This window comes from Peromyscus eremicus, chromosome 1 (assembly GCF_949786415.1).
Source record: "Peromyscus eremicus chromosome 1, PerEre_H2_v1, whole genome shotgun sequence".
Taxonomy (NCBI): Eukaryota; Metazoa; Chordata; class Mammalia; order Rodentia; family Cricetidae; genus Peromyscus; species Peromyscus eremicus.
Genome location: NC_081416.1, coordinates 89398291 through 89416774, shown reverse-complemented (window position 1 = coordinate 89416774; position 18484 = coordinate 89398291). Strand labels below are relative to the sequence as shown.

General features: G+C 46.4%; 1 protein-coding gene and 1 long non-coding RNA gene across 3 annotated transcripts in view; one reads left to right on the top strand and one right to left on the bottom strand.

The window, feature by feature from the left end:
* The window catches only part of Tead1 (TEA domain transcription factor 1), a 231700-nt gene that overhangs the window by 153797 nt on the left and 59419 nt on the right, over positions 1 to 18484 (top strand). The window contains exons 3-5 of one of the 2 annotated variants that reach the window (XM_059268697.1): positions 13653 to 13717; positions 16223 to 16285; positions 16375 to 16437. In XM_059268697.1, the coding sequence (XP_059124680.1) occupies positions 13653 to 13717; positions 16223 to 16285; positions 16375 to 16437 (191 nt within the window). The remainder of the gene's footprint in view (positions 1 to 13652; positions 13718 to 16222; positions 16286 to 16374; positions 16438 to 18484) is intronic. The other variant, XM_059268706.1, reaches the window with a different exon arrangement.
* LOC131915441 (uncharacterized) lies at positions 3863 to 16490 on the bottom strand. Its single transcript, XR_009380333.1, has 3 exons — positions 16368 to 16490; positions 15927 to 16001; positions 3863 to 4010 (listed from the first exon to the last, which is right to left on the bottom strand). It is a non-coding gene; the product is annotated as an uncharacterized LOC131915441 (long non-coding RNA).

Genomic DNA, 18484 nt, shown 5'->3' with positions numbered 1-18484 from the left:
CCTGCTTGCCAGGTCCTGGGGAGAGCCTTTCCAAGCCTGTGAAAAGCACGAAGCATCTAGCAGCCGAGCCTGCTTACAGCTGGCCCTCCTGGCCCTCTGCTAGCTTTGATCTGCGAATCAGGCCGCACCATGAATGCCCTTATTGTCATGTTATGTGTACACAGTGTGTGAATTATTGAAAATAGGGAGGCCTGGGCCTCATCTGGTAGAGATTACAGTGCAGGCATGCTGGGCGAAGGTCTGTAATTGAAAATCCCCAGATGCTGTTTATTTGCCCTTTGTCACATGACCTGCAGCAGGAAGATTGTCTGAACAAAACTGTTGCCTGCGTGGAGAGTGGAGCCTGCCATCCCCCACCCCAGAGCCTCCACAGGCGCAGTCAGTACACAGCTTAAACACCTGCCCGAAGGATTTTAAAAGGCTTAAAATAGAGTCGCTCCTAGCATTTAAATAGAAGGCATCTTGCTTGTTGGTTTAAACTGCTTAAGCGGTTGTTGACTTGTGGAACCTTCTATCCACACAAGGGTTTGCTGGATAATTTCACTTGGAGATATCTTTACAAAGCAATATTCAAGGCTAGAGCCATATAAGGATATGACGTTTGGGCTCTTGAGTATAGTGAATGAGCTAGCAGATGTATATTCCTTCTATCTTTAGAATACATTGTGGCTACCCAGAGTGAGTTGATTCTTAACCTGTTTGACCTGTCCAAAAGAAGAGATGTTTCCTAGAGAATATTTAATCATCGATTAACTTACCCTTTGTGGGTGGGTTGAAGCAGGATGCTAATCCTAAAAGCTATGAAGGTTACCAGAATTTTAAAAAGAAAATCCAGGTGTCCCAATACAAGCCTGTTAGCCAACTACTCCAGGGCTATTACTGAAAAGATTACTTGATGCACAATTTTCAAGATCAGCCTAGCCATCATGGGGAGACCTTGTGTCGAATGGATGGATGGGTGGATGGGTGGATGGATGGGTGGTGGTGGGTGGGTGGTGAATGGAATTTGAAGATAGAAGGTTCTATGCTTTCCAAGTTAATTCCACTAGAAAATAGGGCAGGCCGCTCACCCTACCTTGTGGCCCTTTGTCTTGGCTATTTTTCAGGGGGAGGAAAGGTCACAGATAGCTCAACATTCCATGATCTTTTCACCCAGACCCTGTGTAGCTCAAGGACAAGAGCCCTGGGTTTTGCCTCCTCCTGCCATTGTGGAGCTCTTTCCTGTTTTCTGCCACAAGAACACATCAAATTTCTGCTTCCTGTGTGCCATGATGCCGCTCTTCAAAATATACGTGCTTTAGGAAGAGACGGAAGTCAGCATCAGTACAGTCATCATTCAGCAGCATCTTCTGAACATAGTGCTGGCAGCCAGGAGAACTGTGGAGACAGAATGTAGTCTCTGCCTTCGTGAAGCTCAGCATTTGCCAAAGAAATTGGGTAAACCCACTGAACACATCACCAGGCAATTCCAGTTTGAGTATCCAGAGAGTGAGGTGCCAAAGGTCAAGATGTTCTAGGCCGTGGTGGTGTCTTAGCAACTTAGAAGTTATTGCAGCAGATGTGGACCACAGAGGTTGGGAAGAGTGGTACCTGGGTAATTAGAAATGTAAGGTACGTAAAGACAGCCACCTCTCCTGAATCTCACATTCCTCCTAGAGAGGTGATGTGTTTTAATGTGATTGGCCACTGTCTTAACATGAAAGGGCATTTTCCAAGCCACTGCTTTCTCTATAGCTTGGCCTCACAGGGGTTGGAAGTATCCCAGGTCACATGACCCAGAGCAGGGCAACCTTAGGAGGCAGCATCACAGCACTTGTGTCTGGGTTGTTCTTCAGCACAGCTCTTTGTTCCCGCCGAAGCTGGTCTGCTACTAGTACTACAAACCATCTCGCCTCAGTCTTGGACTCTTTGAGGGTAGAATGTGTCCTATGCCAGAGTGTGCATCTCATACATGGTCTTGTTGATACAGTACAAGGTCTGTAGTGGTGGAGGAATGGCTGTGTCCTGTGATGGCCTTGGCTTCATGGGCAACAGTTGAGACCTACTCTGTATTTTAAGTGGTGCGCAGAGACCATTTACAACGGAGCCTATGTGATTCAGTCCATTTCTTGGTTGAATTCGGCCACTTTCTATGATTTTGTTCTTCTTAAGCATTTTGTAATGATTGTGTGAGATGATGGGCCTTTTCAGAATAGTTGGTGGAAATTAAGCAATAATGAGCTTGGGAAACTGCACTGGATTCACACCCCTGAAGGAAGTTTTGAACCTGACTTGCAGCATCTGTAAGATGGGAATCGGGTACAAAGGTTCAGTATGTGCACAGATTGGGCCTTGGATGGTACTGATGTGTGGCAGGTACTCAGCGAGCTTGGATGGCTCTCTGCCACCTCACTACATTGTCCATGTGAGCAGTGGGATTACATTTAGCCTAACCCTCAAGTTCACATTCTTCAGTTTGAGTGCTTTTTAAAAAATACTGCCTGAGAAGCATTATTAAGTAGGCATATTTATTCAACATGCTTTCTAAGCATCAGGTGATCGATCATACGTGAGGTTCATTTTGATTTAAGGCTTGTGTGACTCACTTTTGTGCAACTCTTGTTCAGTAGCTATAGAAGTTTGCTAATTCTTCTGGAGAGTTAATGTTTTCACAGAAAGAACTAAGTTTCTGCTGTTTGACATTCTTCCTGCCTATCCACATAAAGTTTTTTTGTTTGTTTGTTTGTTTGTTTTTTAACTGTCATAATTCATAAGATACTTGGCCACACTCAGCCACCAGCATGGCAGTTGTCTCTCAAGACGGGGCTTTTTTTGTAGCTCTGACTGTCCTGGAACTCAGAGATCTGTCTTCCTTTGTTTCCTGAGTGCAGGCATTAACATGTGCACCACCCAGCCCTTCTGACTCTTAGCCTCCTCTAAAAACCAGGTGTCTACTATTTTATCCAATGAAAAAGAACTATTTTATTTTCACAATTTTTAACATTTATTCAATTATTTTGTGTGGGTAGGTAGGTGGTTGGACTCATGTCACCTTTCAGGTATGAAATTCATAGGATACCTTGTGAGTTTCAGGGATTGAACCCAGGCCATCAGACTTGGTGGCAACACATGTCATCCCACAGACCAGAATAGTCCGTTTTAAATGAAAAGATCATAGTGTTTCCATTTCAGTAACATGGGAGCTGGCTTATGTCAGATGCCTAGTAGGGTGGTGTCCTGGACAGAGCACCTTTGTAACCCTCATGAGGGCTTTCTACACCAGTAGGTCCAGACTCTAGAAACACATACCAGTGCACTGGCGTCACTTGACAATGATAGGCCTACAGTAAGGTGCCAGAGCCTTCACACTGTGGCTGGTAACACATGCAGTGGACCCTCAGAGACCATGCAGTTTGCTCAGCATTACACGGGAAAGCAGCGGTTCAGATGGAGTTACTCAGTGTCTCCAGAGAGATCGAGGTGGCCATGATTTCAGTGGTAGGAGGCTCTCTGAGTTTGAGGCTAGTCTGCTTTATATGGCAAGTTCCTGGCCAGCCAGAGCTACGTAGTGAGGCCTTGCCGTAAAGAGAGAGGAAGAGAGATGGGAGAAGGAAAGAGATGGGGGAAGGAAGGAGAGGAGGAAAAAAAAAGAAGCAAGCAAGCCGGGGTAGAGGGTGGTCCTGCTCACAGGACACCCTGAGTGTAGTCCAGCACGGGGAGCAGACACACCCAGAATAGTGCATCAGTGCGTCAGTAAAGAGTCTCTGTGAAGACCTGCAGTTCTTAGCACTTCTCATGTGTGGATTTCACACTTCTCTAAGGCCAAATAATTAATAAACAGACAGAGTGTTCTTAGCAAAGTTTTTCATTAACGAGGCTTTCCTGGGTTAATGTTGAGATTAGCTCTCTTTTTGGACTAGGTCCCTCTTTCTGTGGCAGGTGGGTGGGGCATGAAGAAGGAAGGAGCGAGTGGTGGCCGCACTGGTGGCAGTGTTGGATAGCAGGGCTCAGGTCTGGAAAAGTGTGCATCTCTGAAATTGGGAACAGAAAGCACTTTTGAGATCAGGGATAATGGTAGTGCTTCCCAGCTCCCATGATCCATTAGGTTTTTTTCTTTTGTTCTTCCTCACACAAAAGAGAGGAGCTTGTTCATTTAACTAATACAAAAATATGGATTGGCACATGCAATTGGAAGGTGCCGAATATGGGGTCAGAGGGAAGCAAGTGGCCTCTCCATAGAGCGGCCTCTGTTGTAGGATGTGAAGGATGCGGCCCCAGCTGTGTTGGAGGCTTCATTTCTGCTCCTGTAGATCCCCTGGAAGAAATATGGCAGCTGGGATGCAGGGGGATGCGTGGGAGTTGCAAGCAAAAGAGGAGGGAAAGAATGTTGTAGGGAGGATGGCTACACAGTGGCCTAGACAGAGGTGTGGAAGGCAGAGCTGTGGTTTGGGAAAGCTCCTGCCTCATTCTTGAGCGGGAGATCCCTGCACAGGAATGCTCTGAGGATTTTGTTTTCCTCATAATAGACATAGGAAGGGTATACTTGCTACTTTTCACATGGCTCTGATAAAATACTTGCTAAAGCAATTTAGTGGACGAAGGATTTATGTGGCTCATGGTTCGAGGGATACAGTCCGTCATGGAGGGGCGGCATAGTGGCAAGGACGCCTCAGGGCTGTTGCTCCTTAATACCGCTAACCAGGAAGCGGAGACAGGGCAAGAAGGCGGGGTTGGGCTATAACCTCATGGCCGTCCTTCCCCATCAACCCACTTCTTTCAATGAGTCCCTGCAGCCTCCCGAACAGCATCGGTAAATTGGGGACCAAGTGTTACGGCGTTTGCCTGTTTTGGTCATCTTACTTTCAAACCATTAACAGAACCCAACATAAACAGACGTGGGCCTGAAGGAGATGAGTTGAAAGGTGGCCTCTGTCAGAACCACCTCTGTCCTGAAACCCCTGGTCAGGGGTCTCTTCAGGTTGCTGCAGAGTTGAAGGCAACAGGTTGAGACTCCAGTGAACCCTGTGCACATCGTGGGTGTGTGGGATACCAAGATATTGAAGATGCTGAAGGTGCCCCTTGGGAGCTTCCAGTCTATAAGATAGGCACTTGCTGTAGAGTCTCATCTGGGCAGTGACCAGGCACACAAGGAAATGAAGAAGAGCTATAGGACTAGGGAGACATGTTGACTCCCATGCTGCTCTCCTGGTGACAGTGACGCCATCGTTCCTCTTGGACACCGAGCTACTTGTTTGGAGCTCACAGTTCCTTGTGTCTCATTTTGCTTTGTAATCCTGTGGCCTTCCCTGACCAACACCCCTCCCCCACCCCTGGAACCGTGACTATGTGTTTCAGATGAGCCGTACCTGCACGAATTTGGGTTGATAATCTGCCCTAGTTCCATCTGTCACCGTGATAAATTACACTGGCAAAGATAAAGGGGAAATAGCTCATCGTTCCAGGGTTGAGTCCACCGTAGCAGGGGAGTCACGGGGGCCAGCCCTTCAAAGAGCTAGTCACGCCGCCCCCACCGTTAGGAATGAGGGGAATAAGTGCATGCTCATTCATTTGCTTTCTGCTCAGCTCAGCCTATGCTCTTCCACAGCTCAGGGCTTCATGCATAAAAAGATGGCATCATTCACTGGGGTCGGAGCCTTCCCACAGACATGCCCCACAGGCCAACCCAGTGTAGACAGTTCCTCATTGAGATTCTCTTCCTGGTAGCTCTAGGTTTGGTCAGGTTGGTAGTTAAAGCTGTCATACGGTCTCGGGGATAGCGAAGCTGTGGGTAACTTTAGAGTGGCTGGGTGGGTTCATGGACCTGGGAGCCAGCCGGGTGTGCATCTTGATGGTAAAGTGAATTGAATGATAGGGGAAGGGTGCCATGAAAAAGAAGTTGTTGGGGAACAGATTATGGTGACACACTCTAGGACATCCTACTAAGCTACTGATTAAGGCTGGAGGCAGCAGAGACACTGAAGGTCTTGAAGCTGTAGACTGTCTATCTCAGAACCATATTGTGAGTCCCAGTGGTCAGTGAGGAATGGACAATGGCTCGAAGCACAGTTGGAGTATTAAAAGGTAGCACTATCCCCTTGGGGATTAAGGAGGTAATTGGGTGGTATATCTTTATTGCTTCATAGAGAATTAGCCATTAGAAAACATCATTCCTGCTGGACAGTGGTGGCACATGCCTTTTTTTGTTTGTTTTATCGAGACAGGGTTTCTCCATGTAGTTTTGGTGCCTGTCCTGGATCTTGCTCTGTAGACCAGTCTGGCCTCGAACTCACAGAGATCTACCTGGCTCTGCCTCCTGAGTGCTGGGATTAAAGGCGTGCATCGCTGCCACTGTCGCTGCCAGTGGGGTACATGCCTTTAATCCCAGTGCTCAGGAGGCAGAGGCAGAGGCAGGTGGATCTCTGAGAGTTCAAGGATAGCCAAAGCTACACAGAGAAACCCTGTCTCGGCTGGGGGGCGGGAACCATATTCCTACTTATTTTTCCACAGATCTGTTATAGCATGGACTGTATGTATGCAGAATCAGAACTGCTGCATTCAGCAAAGCCTGAGCCATTTTTACCTGCTCTCCTGTAGTTCTGTGCAAATGTATTATAAGCTGTCTTACCCCCATGATAAAGTTATTTTATGGGGGCTGTCACTTGATATAATGCTATCAAGGTGGTGGGCTGATGATACTTCCAGGAAGCTAGATCTTGAGTTATTACCAGGCACTTTAAAGAGATTCTAGGGAGACTCGAACTTCTGGCCGACCAGGGGTCCATCAGTCCTTCTCTGTTATGCTCTCCTTCTGAGTATCAGCTGTTCTCCTGTGCTGCTGAATGAAGAGACCGGTCATCTCAGGAAACTGCCACCAGTTCCTTTATAGACCTTTAGCTCAGGAACATGCAGTCCTAACCCCTGACAACTTAGAAAGTTGCCCTGGCCTTTCCTGGTGATTTTCCATGTTGGCACTGGGTTTTGGTCAATGATTTATATTGGGGATTAACTGACACATTGGCTTGGCTACTTCCTCCTTGACAGTGCTCAGGGACTGATTGAAATGCCCCTTTCCATGAAGTCACCCTCTCACGCTGATCCCACATCCCTCCCATGGAGACATTCACTCCATCTGTTCATGCCTACCTATGGCGTGCCTCGGTACAGTGAGCAGAAATCCAACTTTATTCCATACTCCTGTGAAGCTTCCTGCCTGGTGTGTGCTGGGGGCAGGGAAGAGGCTGCAATGTAGTGTTTAAGCATTCAGACATGGAAGCCTCGTAGCCACGAGGAGGCTGGGTGCCATGTGAGCACACAGTAGGACCACCCAGCTAGGTCCTCTTTGGAGATTCTCTGAACATTATAAACTCCTATAAGTGGCATCACTTTGCTCTCATCTTGCCCATGCCCCATCAAATGTAGACCGGGAATGTCTTCCCCCTTGGTGGGCATCCTCCACTTCCCACTATGCCAGGCAGGTGACAATGGTGGTAGTGGGTAATTATTAAGCCTTAGTGTTAGTAAAGTAAGACCCGTGACTGCCTCCTCTGGCCAGGTCCACGGATGCACACCCCCAGACCTCTGCTGAACTGGTGACACTTGGTCCCTGCAGTGTCCTGCTACGCCTTTTGGTTATTCGTTTTTACATTCTAGAACATAAGCTTTTCCCTCTCATTTAGATGAACTCCAGCTTAATGAAAATGAGTCCTAGGGTTAGAAGCTATGTTCATGCCATCCTGTCTGAGGAGATCCTCCATGAACCCATCCACCCTCGTGCTGTGTATTGCTGCTGGCATTGGAGGACAGAGCCTGCATCTAACCCCACTTCCCTTACCCCATGGCTGTGGTGCTGTTGGAAGACTTCTCATGGCTTTTTCCCACTGCATCGTTTTCTTGGCTTTATGGTGGTGGTCCATGAACAAATTTGGCTATAGGGCTGTTTATGTCTCAGGTGATGACATGCTCCGCTAACACTGAGCTGCTGAGTAGGACAGGCAGGGAGACCTGCATACTGTCATTTCAAGGGCCAGAGGTGTTTAGAAAAGTGGGGGGTCTGGTGGTCTTGTACCAGGTCAAAATTCTGGGAAGACAATGCTATCAGAAAGGCAGATGGACTCTAGGCATGCAGAAATCAGTGGGGACGTTCCATTTCATGGGAACGCTTGTCCACTAGTTGTACAGGAAAGACAAAGAGTTCTTTGTGAATATCCTAGGAATCGAATAGCCCTTTGGGCTAGATCAGGATTTAGGGTGGTATACGACTAACCCTGTAGCAGTACCCACAGGTCAATGACTTTCTGATAACAACATTGGTCAGATATGTTGTCTTACATCTGTGATCTGTTTCCCATTCTTTTGCATAGAAGATGGGGGTGGGGGTCCTCATATGGGTCCACAGTGATGGGGGTCCTCACACAGATCTGCTGGGGGATGAAGGGCAACAGAGTATTTCTTCTATTCTAGTACTGGGCCTGACCCCTTTCCATACTTCTGAAAGCCTGGGAGCCCTGCCTGAGTTTCTTTATACTGGCTGTAGCAGGGATATCCTATTCTTCCCCTCTCCGGCACTCTGACTCCATTCAATAACAAAGTGGCTCTTACTCTGTTAAAGCTGAGTGTCTCTGGGCTACAATTTGTAGCCACAGACCCAGAATTTGCTGAGCCTCAAACATGACCTTGAGGCCACTTTCCTTCACATATACAGCCCACAACAATGTTAACCAGTCTCCTCTGGGTTTAGAAGTCCAGTTCGAACTCTGTGCTTTTCAGTGAGTTCTGTCTTGTCCCTTAGCAAGAAGGTACACTATGCTATGGGCAGGAAAAGCCAGAGAGCAGGCAGGCCTTCTGTCAACCATTAAGTTCAGACATCTAAGGTCTGGGGAGCGTGGCATGGTAGGCTAAGCAGTCCAGGCTGTGTGGTTTGTGACCCTGGCCTCCTGCCTGTGAGAGAAACACCCGGGCTCACAAGGCCTCAGACCAAAGAGAGGGTGTGTGTGGACACCTCTGTTGGAGTTCTGCCATGAGGTGACATTTAGTAATGAAACGTGACAATGCTCTTGAGGAGAAGGGATGTGTCAGGAATGCCAAGTGGACCTGTGTGGCCTGTGGCCTCCCAGCTTCTGATGGCAAGCCCAGGGAGTGGGCTTAGCAAGCTCAGTGGGTCTGAGGCAGCCAGTGTGGTTTACAAGAGTCCCAGGATCCTGCTTCTTCAGAGATAAGCTTTTATCTGGCTACAGTGGTCAGCCTGCCAGATTGGCCTTTTCACTCCAGGTAATGATATGTTCCAAAGAAGTTTTAGATGCCTTTACCTTACAACAACATGGCAGGTCTTGGTGGCTGGGGACAGGGAAGTGAGCATCTGCGGTACTGCACACACCTGTGATGGTGCACACACCTATGATACTGCATGCCCGAGGTATTGCGCACACCTGCAAGCTCAGCCGTTGAAAGGCGGAGAAGGAGGTTTAGGAGTTCAAGGTCATCTTCCTGAGCCACACGAGACCCTGTCTCAAAAAACCTAAACAAATAGGAAGATTAAATATAGCCTGACTATCCCTAATACAGAAATCTGGAGTGCATTTGAAACTTAGTGGAAAATTCCAGGTCTGACCTCATGTGACAGGTTGTAGTTAAACCTTGTTGTGCGTGCGTGCGTGCGTGCGTGCGTGCGTGCGTGCGTGTCTGTGTGTTTTAAATGTATTATGTTTTCTATAGGCTAGTTGATAAAGGCTTTATTTATTTTAAACATACATGAATTCCATATCTAGATATGGGTCCTGCCCATAAGATAACCTGTTTATATATGTAGATATTCCAAAAATCTCAGGAAAATTCACAATCCAAAACCACAGTTGTTTCAGATAATGTGTAGAAACTGTGTGGGGAGATGATGTAAAACTGAGTTTACCTTGTTGAAGTCTATTTTACAATGTAGTAATGTTCATGGAAAAGAAAGCACAGAAGAACTGGAGGAGCAAGAGTGAACATTTCTTTTTCTTTTTGGTTTTTCGAGACAAGGTTTCTCTGTGTAGCTTTGGAGCCTGTCCTGGAACTTTCTCTGTAGACAAGGCTGGCCTCAAACTCACAGAGATCTGCCTGCGTGCCACCACTGCCCGGCTAAGAGTGAACATTTCTAACGGCCAGTGTTCTGATTGTGGATGCTCAGCGAGGCCCTGGAGTGCAGCCTGGCGCCCGCCCTCCCAGTTACAACTTTGCTGGATTGTTGTGGTGTCTGTCCCAGCTCTTGAATAGGAAACTCACACAGTTCAGTTGAGGGGTGGTGGGCTTTATAGACACTGTGCTTTGAGAGAAGTGTAAGTGGGAGACTATGGTGATGGCTTCGTTGGTAAAAGCAAACACTGGGAACTGGGCTGATTGGATCCCCAGAATCCATACTTAAAAAAAAAAAAAAAAAGCAAGACCAGATTTTTCGGGTAGAGTGGAACAGACACAGGGGCACTGTTAGGGCTTGCTGTCAAGTTAGCCTAGAAGATAAATGCTGAGCTGAGTTCAGGTCTAATGAGAGACCCTCCCTGTCTCAAGGCAGTAAAGGAGACTGGGCTACTGCAATATGAAAACAGTCTTCTCTGGCTTCTAAATGCAGACACTTGAATCATGGGTGCGCACACACACACACCACACGTACACGCTCTTGCACGCACATATACACACATGCTCTCACACAAAGGAAATAGAAGTAGCACTCAGGGTATCCTGTCAGGGTCACAGAGAAATCCAGACAGTTGGAATGCCACTCTTGTTTCCTAAGTAAGTCAGATTATTTTAATTCAGGCAAGATTTAGGAATAAATGTAGAAAATATTTTAATAGACTCAACCATACGGTTTCTATTTTGGTTTAAAGGATTTCTATTTGCTATTTTTAAAGAATTATTTTAAATAATTTGATCCAGGTAATAGGTTAGCCTGTACTTCAAATGAAACCATGCAGTACAGTAATTGAGTTAGGCAGAAAGGGTTGAAATCACATGAGAAGTTTACAAGCCACATTAGGACATTGCTTGCAAGAGAATTGCTCAGGCAGATCTACGTGTTGTCTTAGGGAAGACACACTGCATATGTTAAAACAGTTTCAATATCTAAAAGACAGAAATAATTCTCAGCAGAGCATGAAAAAAAATAACCCAGGCTTTATACAGTGGTCTTGTTAGCTGGCATGGTGGTGCACGCCTTTAATCCCAGCACATAAGAGGCAGAGGCAGGAGGATCTCTTCCGAGTTCAGGGACATCTGGTCTACAGAGTGAGTTCCAGGCAGCCAGGGCTACACAGAGAGACTTTGTCTTGAAAAAAAAATCAATGCCCCCCCCCCCCCCCCCAAGTGGTCTTGTTCGTCTCTGGGAAATGATGTGACGGTAAGATAGGCACTCCTCTTCTTATTTTAATGGCACATCTCTGTGTAAGCGGGCTGGTCCCCCACCCAGATCTCTGTGTAAGCGGGCTGGTCCCCCACCCAGATCTCTGTGTAAGCGGGCTGGTCCTCCACCCAGATCTCTGTGTAAGCGGCCTGGTCCCCCACCCAGATCTCTGTGTAAGCAGGCTGGTCCCACACACACCTGCCTTAAACTAAACCTTTAGTGAAATAACCAGAGAGGCGTGTACAGCACACCCCTGCAGAAAGGACCTGATGGAAAAGTGGCCTTTAGAGTCACTTTGCAGCAGGATTAAAGCACAGTGCCCATTCCATGGGCGTGGGGGATCATGGGTGCTTGTGACTGTCCTAGATAGCCACCTTACTCCTTCAATCTGATGCTACGAGAACTCGAAAACCGTTATGTCAGGTTCGTGCTGCATCTCCTAGCCATCTTTCTGTATTCACAGAAAATAAGCAGGTTTGGGGCAAGAGCCTCTCCTGTGCCACCTGGACAAGGTCCAGGCGAAATTGCATGTTGCACAGAGCCCTGGCCGCTCAAACAGCCCTGAATGACTGCCCAGAGAGGGCCCTGGGCTGGAGGGTACTCGGCTGATCTGTGGACATTGTCATTCAGGTCTGGTTTCTGGTAATTAGGCACTCCTGGCTGGGCTCGGCTGTCAGTGAGCCTTTATGACAAATTGCAAAATCTGCACAGCCTTCTGAGAGATGGACAAGTAGGCCCAATGACACTACAGGAGATATTGGCAGCGAGAAGTTTGAAAGGGGATGCTCACAGAAGCACACCCCTGCCCCCTCCCCAACTGAATTCAGAAGCCCTTCTCTAAATGCTCTGGAAAAGGTACATTCAGTTACAGAGTTGGGATCTGAAAAGATTTCGACAGCCTGGAACGATAGGCTCAATTTAATGGGGTGAAATGGGAATAGAAATAAATGGAAAATTTTATATTAGGGGTTTGAAAAATACCAGCAGTTCTGAAAGGAGGGGGAACAGGATGAGGGGTGTAACTGAGGAACACCCTTCACATGGTGGCTTACAACCATCTATAACTTCAGTCCTGGAGGATCTGACATGCTTTTCTGACCTTAGTGGGCACCAGGCATGCACATGATGCACAGACATGCAGATACACCCACATATACTGCTGAGCACTCGGGAGACTGAGGCAGGCAAGTATCTGTGGCTAGCCTGATCTACAAAGCAAATTCCAGGATAGCTGGGGCTGTTACACAGAGAAACTCTGTCTCAAAAACACCTCCCCCCAAAAGAAACAACAACACCCATATACATAAAATAAAAATAATAAATTAGTGGTGGTAGACATCATCAGCAGAGTGAGTGTCTAGGCTGACAAGGTAATGGGCACACTCAACTTTAGAGCATGATCCTTCTAGGTCTGCATACTCTTCTGAAAGGAAGAGCTCAGTTTCCCTTAGTAAACATTTTTCTCAGACAGTGTGCTGTTTTTCTGTCAGGAATAAACTGAAAAAGCTCCAGTTTTTTTTAAAAAAATAAAAAAAAGATTATTTTCTGATTAAATAATCAGAAAAAAAAAATCAAGGTCTCATCTAGCCCAGGCTGATCTGAAATTTCTGATCTTCCTGCCTCCACCATCCAAGTACTGGCATCACAGGTGTGCACCACCATGCTTGGTTTATATGGTCTAGGGAGCTAGCCCAGGGCCAGGCAAGCACTCTGCCAGCCACCCCAATTCAAAAGTTTTTCTCTTCGGGTTTATCTGACATGCTTTTCTGACCTTAGTGGGCACCAAGGTGTATATGAGTGTTCTGCCTCTATGCATTTATGTATGTGCACTGCATGTGTGCAGTGTCTGTGAAGAGCGGCACCAGATCCCCTGGAACTGGGATTACAGATGGTTGTAAACCACCATGTGGGTGCTACAAGTTGAACCTTGGTCCTGTGCAAGAGCAGCCACTGCTCTTAACCATTGAGCCATCTCTCCAGCCTCTCTCTAGTTCAAAATTCTTGAATCGTGTTTCTATTCTTAACTTTTTAGGGCAATGCTTCTCAACCTATGGGTCTCTACCACTCTGGGGTTGCATTATCAGATATCCTGCATATCAGATATTTACATTATGATTCATAACAATATCAAAATTACAGCTACAAAGTAGCAACAAAATAATTTTACGATTGGGGTCACAGCAACATGGGGAACTGTATTAAAGGGTCACAGCATTAGGAAGATTGAGAACCACTGCTTTTAGGGGCTTGCTTTATTTATCCTTAAGTAGCCCACCTTACTATAAATTCTTCTTTCTTGCAGGTAGAAATGAATTGATAGCCAGATACATCAAACTCAGGACAGGGAAGACAAGGACCAGGAAGCAGGTACAGTACCCGCCTGCAAGGTTTGCATGTCAGCGAATGGCCCGGAGACATTGGGCTGCCTTGGCTGCTGTGCTTCAGCTCTAGGAGCCCCAGGCCCAGTGCCCTGTAAGGAGTCCGCCCTGTAGGCGTCCTGGAGTGGCCTTTTCCCACTCTTCACCATTTCTGTGGCCTGAGCTTGCACTCGTGTGCTGTCATACACATACGGCGTAGTTTACTGCCAAGCCAGTATCGGAAGCTCCCCTTGCTAAGGTGTTTTCAATCCTGCCATTTTTTCCTACCTCCCTAACATCTGCCAGAGTTGCAGAAGGCTGCAGGTGCACTTAACCCTGGCAAGCCAAGAGATTTGGAGGTTCTGTGCATTTTAACATCCTGAAACGATTATGTAATTGTCATGCTTTCAATGAAGTCACGCCGGTGGCCTTTAGCAACGGCCTAAATACGATGCTGAGCGATACACTTGCAGGGCACTGTGGCTTCTTTAGCAATGGCTTTTTGTCAGCCTCTGCTGCTGTAACTATAAAGCAGTTACAATTTTTATACGCTGCAGAACAGGAATGGGAATTCTCTTCTGACTCTGGCCAGGGCTCTACCTTCCCTGGTTTTTTTTTTTTTTTTTTTTTTTTTTTTTTTTGTTGTTGTTGTTGTTTTGTTTTTTGATACAAAGCCTATATTTCTGATGTGATCAAGTTCACAATTGGAATGGGTGGGAGATCAGTCTCTAGTATTAGAAAAAGAAGGGAAACAAAAATGTGATGGGTGGGTTGCTAATGGGAAAACTTTTTTTTTAATGTTAACCTATGTGGAATGACATGGCACAGAGTTCAGCAGCGGCAGCTAACTAGATGTGGTAGAATATCCCTCTAATCCCAGCCACTTGGGAGTCTGAGGCTTCAGGATCTTTTGCGCCCAGGAGTTCAAGACCACTTGGGCAACCTAGTGAGAGACCTCATCTCAAAATAATTAAAGGGAGGTGAGGGGAATGAAAACTGAAGCCTGAATGCAGCCAACTCACCCGTGTCTCTTTAAGGCTGAGTGGCAGCAGGGGCCTGCCCCCTCCTAAAAAGCTTCCCCCTCTGGAGTGTGGAGTGTGGATTGGGGACTGGGCTGTCCCCCAGAAAGGCTGCCTGTGCTGGCCCCTTGCTGAGTCAGCAGAAAGGAGTGGCCTCCCACCAGCAGAGGCAGGCCAGCGCTGTCTGCTGGGGATGCACCCAGCCACAGCCCTCACTGAGTCAGGCCATCAGACAAGAGTCTGGGTGAAAATGAGGACCAGCAGGAGCCAGATGGAGGGGTGAAGAGGACGGGGGAACCCCCTGCTTCTCTGGAAACGGAAGGAAAGCGAATTCTTGAAACTCAAAAAAAAAAAAGACAAATTTAACCACCAAAAGATCTTTGATAATGCCGAGTCCTGTTGTTAGAGTCATTGGAGAATTTGAAATGAGGTGACTGCCAGAAAGCCCAGGTCTTTGAACTTGTAATGGGAAGGCTCAGAATCTCCCAATGCAGACAGCAGGTCTCAAGAGCTGAACTGGATTTTGGCCGGTGAGCTCTGGTCACTTGCCTGGTGACCCCTTCACTTGGGGCTTTTTAAAAATTTAATCAAGTCCCACTGAAATAGACGCTGGTTTGCCTGCCCAGTGTGTGTCAGAGGCCTACCTGCCAGTGTTTCCACACCTAGCTCCATCCTCAGGGTGCCTGTAGGCCATATCTGGTGACACCTCTCCAGTGTGGTGTTCAGCAAAGTTGAGTGGTTTTTCAACCCAGATTTTTAACTGGCTGGCTGGCTGGCTGGCTGGCTTCACACATCTCGTTTTGTAATAATATGCAGATCCACTTGGCACCCAGTCGATTCCCAAAACAGTAGAAGGATTAAAGAAATTTTAAGGGAGGAAAAAAAGGCTCTGCTAACTAGGTCTCATTTCTCTTGGAGATCTAATTTATGTGTCAGTATTATTTCGGTGTTTGCCACAGAATCCAGAGTCCTCCAGGAGCTCAGAACCCCCTCACAGCCTCAGCTGTGATTCTGTAGAACACGCTAATTTATGGACACTCCGCTCTAAATTGAGAAAGGAGGCTTTTTCCCTCCTGATACCTCCTGATAGGTATAAATATTTTCATTTACCCTTACCCCCGCCTTTTTTATTTCATAAAAAAGCACCCCTCCTCTCCCCCTCTCATGGCTCTCCAAATAGAGGTTTCCCCCAGCCCTCACCTGTGGTCTCTTCAGGTGGGAACGTGGGAGGTGAGCCTGCCCAAACTTCTGAATCAAGTCACTGCAGTGAGGACCCTGTCCGTAAAGCTTTAGATCAGTGCTGGGGCTTGGTGTCTGGCCGGGACTGTATGTTCCTAACCGCAGAGCTTCGTTGAGATGCAAATAACCTCCCCCACCCCTCCCTTCCCAAAGAATAGCGATTTTATATTTGATTTCCTTTTTTTTGTTTGTTTTTTTGTTTTTGTTTTTGTTTTTTTCTTGTTTTTTCCCCCCCTGCATAAACCCGAAAAATGTAGGTGTCTAGTCATATACAGGTCTTAGCAAGAAAGAAAGTTCGAGAAATTCAAGCCGCCATTAAGGTACGTCTGGCTTGCCCAGTTGTAGGGGGCTTTTCATCTCCATGGTTACAGGCTTTTCCTTTGTTTTCCTCCCTTCCCCTACCCTGCAGGTGTCTAGTCACATTCAGGTTCTTGCCAGAAGGAAATCTCGTGATTTTCATTCCAAGCTAAAGGTATGCGCTTTTCTGCTTTTTGGCTCGTGGTTGCTATGCACCTCACTTCCTGTTTTCCATGGTGACTGGTGAATGCCTGGTGCCGGGATTCTTGTAACCTAGCTTCCTAGCATGTGAGGGCTGTTTACATTTCTTTGTGTCTAATCTCTCCGTTTCTGTACTGGCCTCACATTAAACTCTGTGTGTGTGAGTGTGTGTGTGTTCCCAGTAACAACGCAATCGCAGCAGAAAGCTGGTCTTGATAACTTCAGCACAGAAACAAATATTTTAAAAAAAAAATTCTAATAACGGCCCTGTAGCACTGGGCTAGCAATTTGCACCCAGAAAAAACAGTTGATATATACTTAAAAAAAGAAAAAGAAAAGAAAAAAATCATCCCTAGAGTTGTTGTGAAATGACTTTATAACACACATTTTGAAATGACGCTAATTTGTATTTTTAATGCATTTTTAAAAATACTTATGGGACTGGAGAGATGGCTCAGTGGTTAAGAGCACTGGCTGCTCCCCCAGAGAACACAGGTTCAATTCCCAGCACCCATATGGCAGCCCACGACCATCTGCAACTCCAGTTCCAGGGGATCTGATGCCGTTTTCTGGCCTCGGCCAGCAAAACACATTTACATATAAAACAAATAACAGTAATAGTAGTAATAATAATTTTAAGAAATTTTCATATACATCTCTTTCAACTCAGTATTTTCATCAGATGTCTTCCACATTGTCTGACATGCTGGGTTTTTGTTTTTGTTTTTTTTTTTAAATAAGTCTCTTTAGTAGAGAAGTTTAAACCAGGCTTGGTAGCTTATACCGGTGAACCCAGTATGTAGGAGGCAGAGGCAGGGAGGATTGCTACAAATTCATAATGAGATACCATCTCAAAAATACAGAAAAGAAAGAGATAAAGAGATCTACAGATACGGCCATAGGCAAAACACAGTGGATCTTGGAGATAACTAAAATCTCAAACTCGTGTGCAGGTTCATGTAGAGTTTTTTTATTTGTGCCTCATTTATAACCATGTGCCTTTCACAGTAATAAGGAAAAATTAAACAATTAAGGCACTGATAATTAATTTGGAGTTCAGAGTTTATAGTAAAGTGTGCATGACTTTTACGTCTCTGCAGAGCACTAATCCACAGCCTCTGGGAAGGTCTTTGGTTCATAGTAAAAATTAATCTAGGATCATATTGTTGCTATTCTCAAGGCGCCCCCCCCCCCCAATTACATCTGTGGTTTTATTCAACACCAAAACAGTGTCATTTCCTAGTGCCGAACACTGGGACCCCTTCCCCAAATCCATCAACGTTAAAAATGCACGCCAGGCCAGCTGGCACAGAACCAGGGCAGGAAGGATGTGCGCTCCGCAGTGGGCAGCATGCTTGCTCGCTCGCTCGCACGTGTGGCTGATGGTGGCTGGCTTTGAGCTGCACTGGCTGAGCAGTTGGAAGGCTAAAGGAACTTTCTAGATCCTGCTTTTTAACCAAAGGTGCTGTACTCTCTATGTGGATGTAACTACCCCAGTGCTTGCTCAAGTTCTCACTCTGATTCTCGTTTCTCTAGGCTAATGAATTAATGGTGTACAAAGAAGTTTATAGATACCAATTTTATGTTTCCATCTATGATGTTACAATCTATTTCTCCACTATGTATGTGTTCCCTGTAGCCCGGGGTGGGGGGTGGGGGTGGGCAGGGGTGGATGGAAACCTCAGAAGGTGATTTAAAAAAAAAAAAAAAAAGTCTGGCTCAGAAGGGATCCCCTTGTGGTATGAGAAGTCACTTGGAGGCTTTTCAAACTGTCTTTAAATTAAATGTGCCATGGTATTATGCATACACCTGTATTCAGACAGACATACTTGTTTTTATATATTTGTTCTTAATAAAAAAGACTGCTTTCTCCTCCCTTTCAACCCAACTTGGCAATAGGGACAAGGAGGCAGGCTCAGCATTTGAATTCAAGAAGTGCCACTGCCTTCTGGTGGCTTCTTTCATTCTTTTCTTCCATACTCCTCTTGTAGAAATAGAGTCCTCAAGGTTGGGGATTTAGC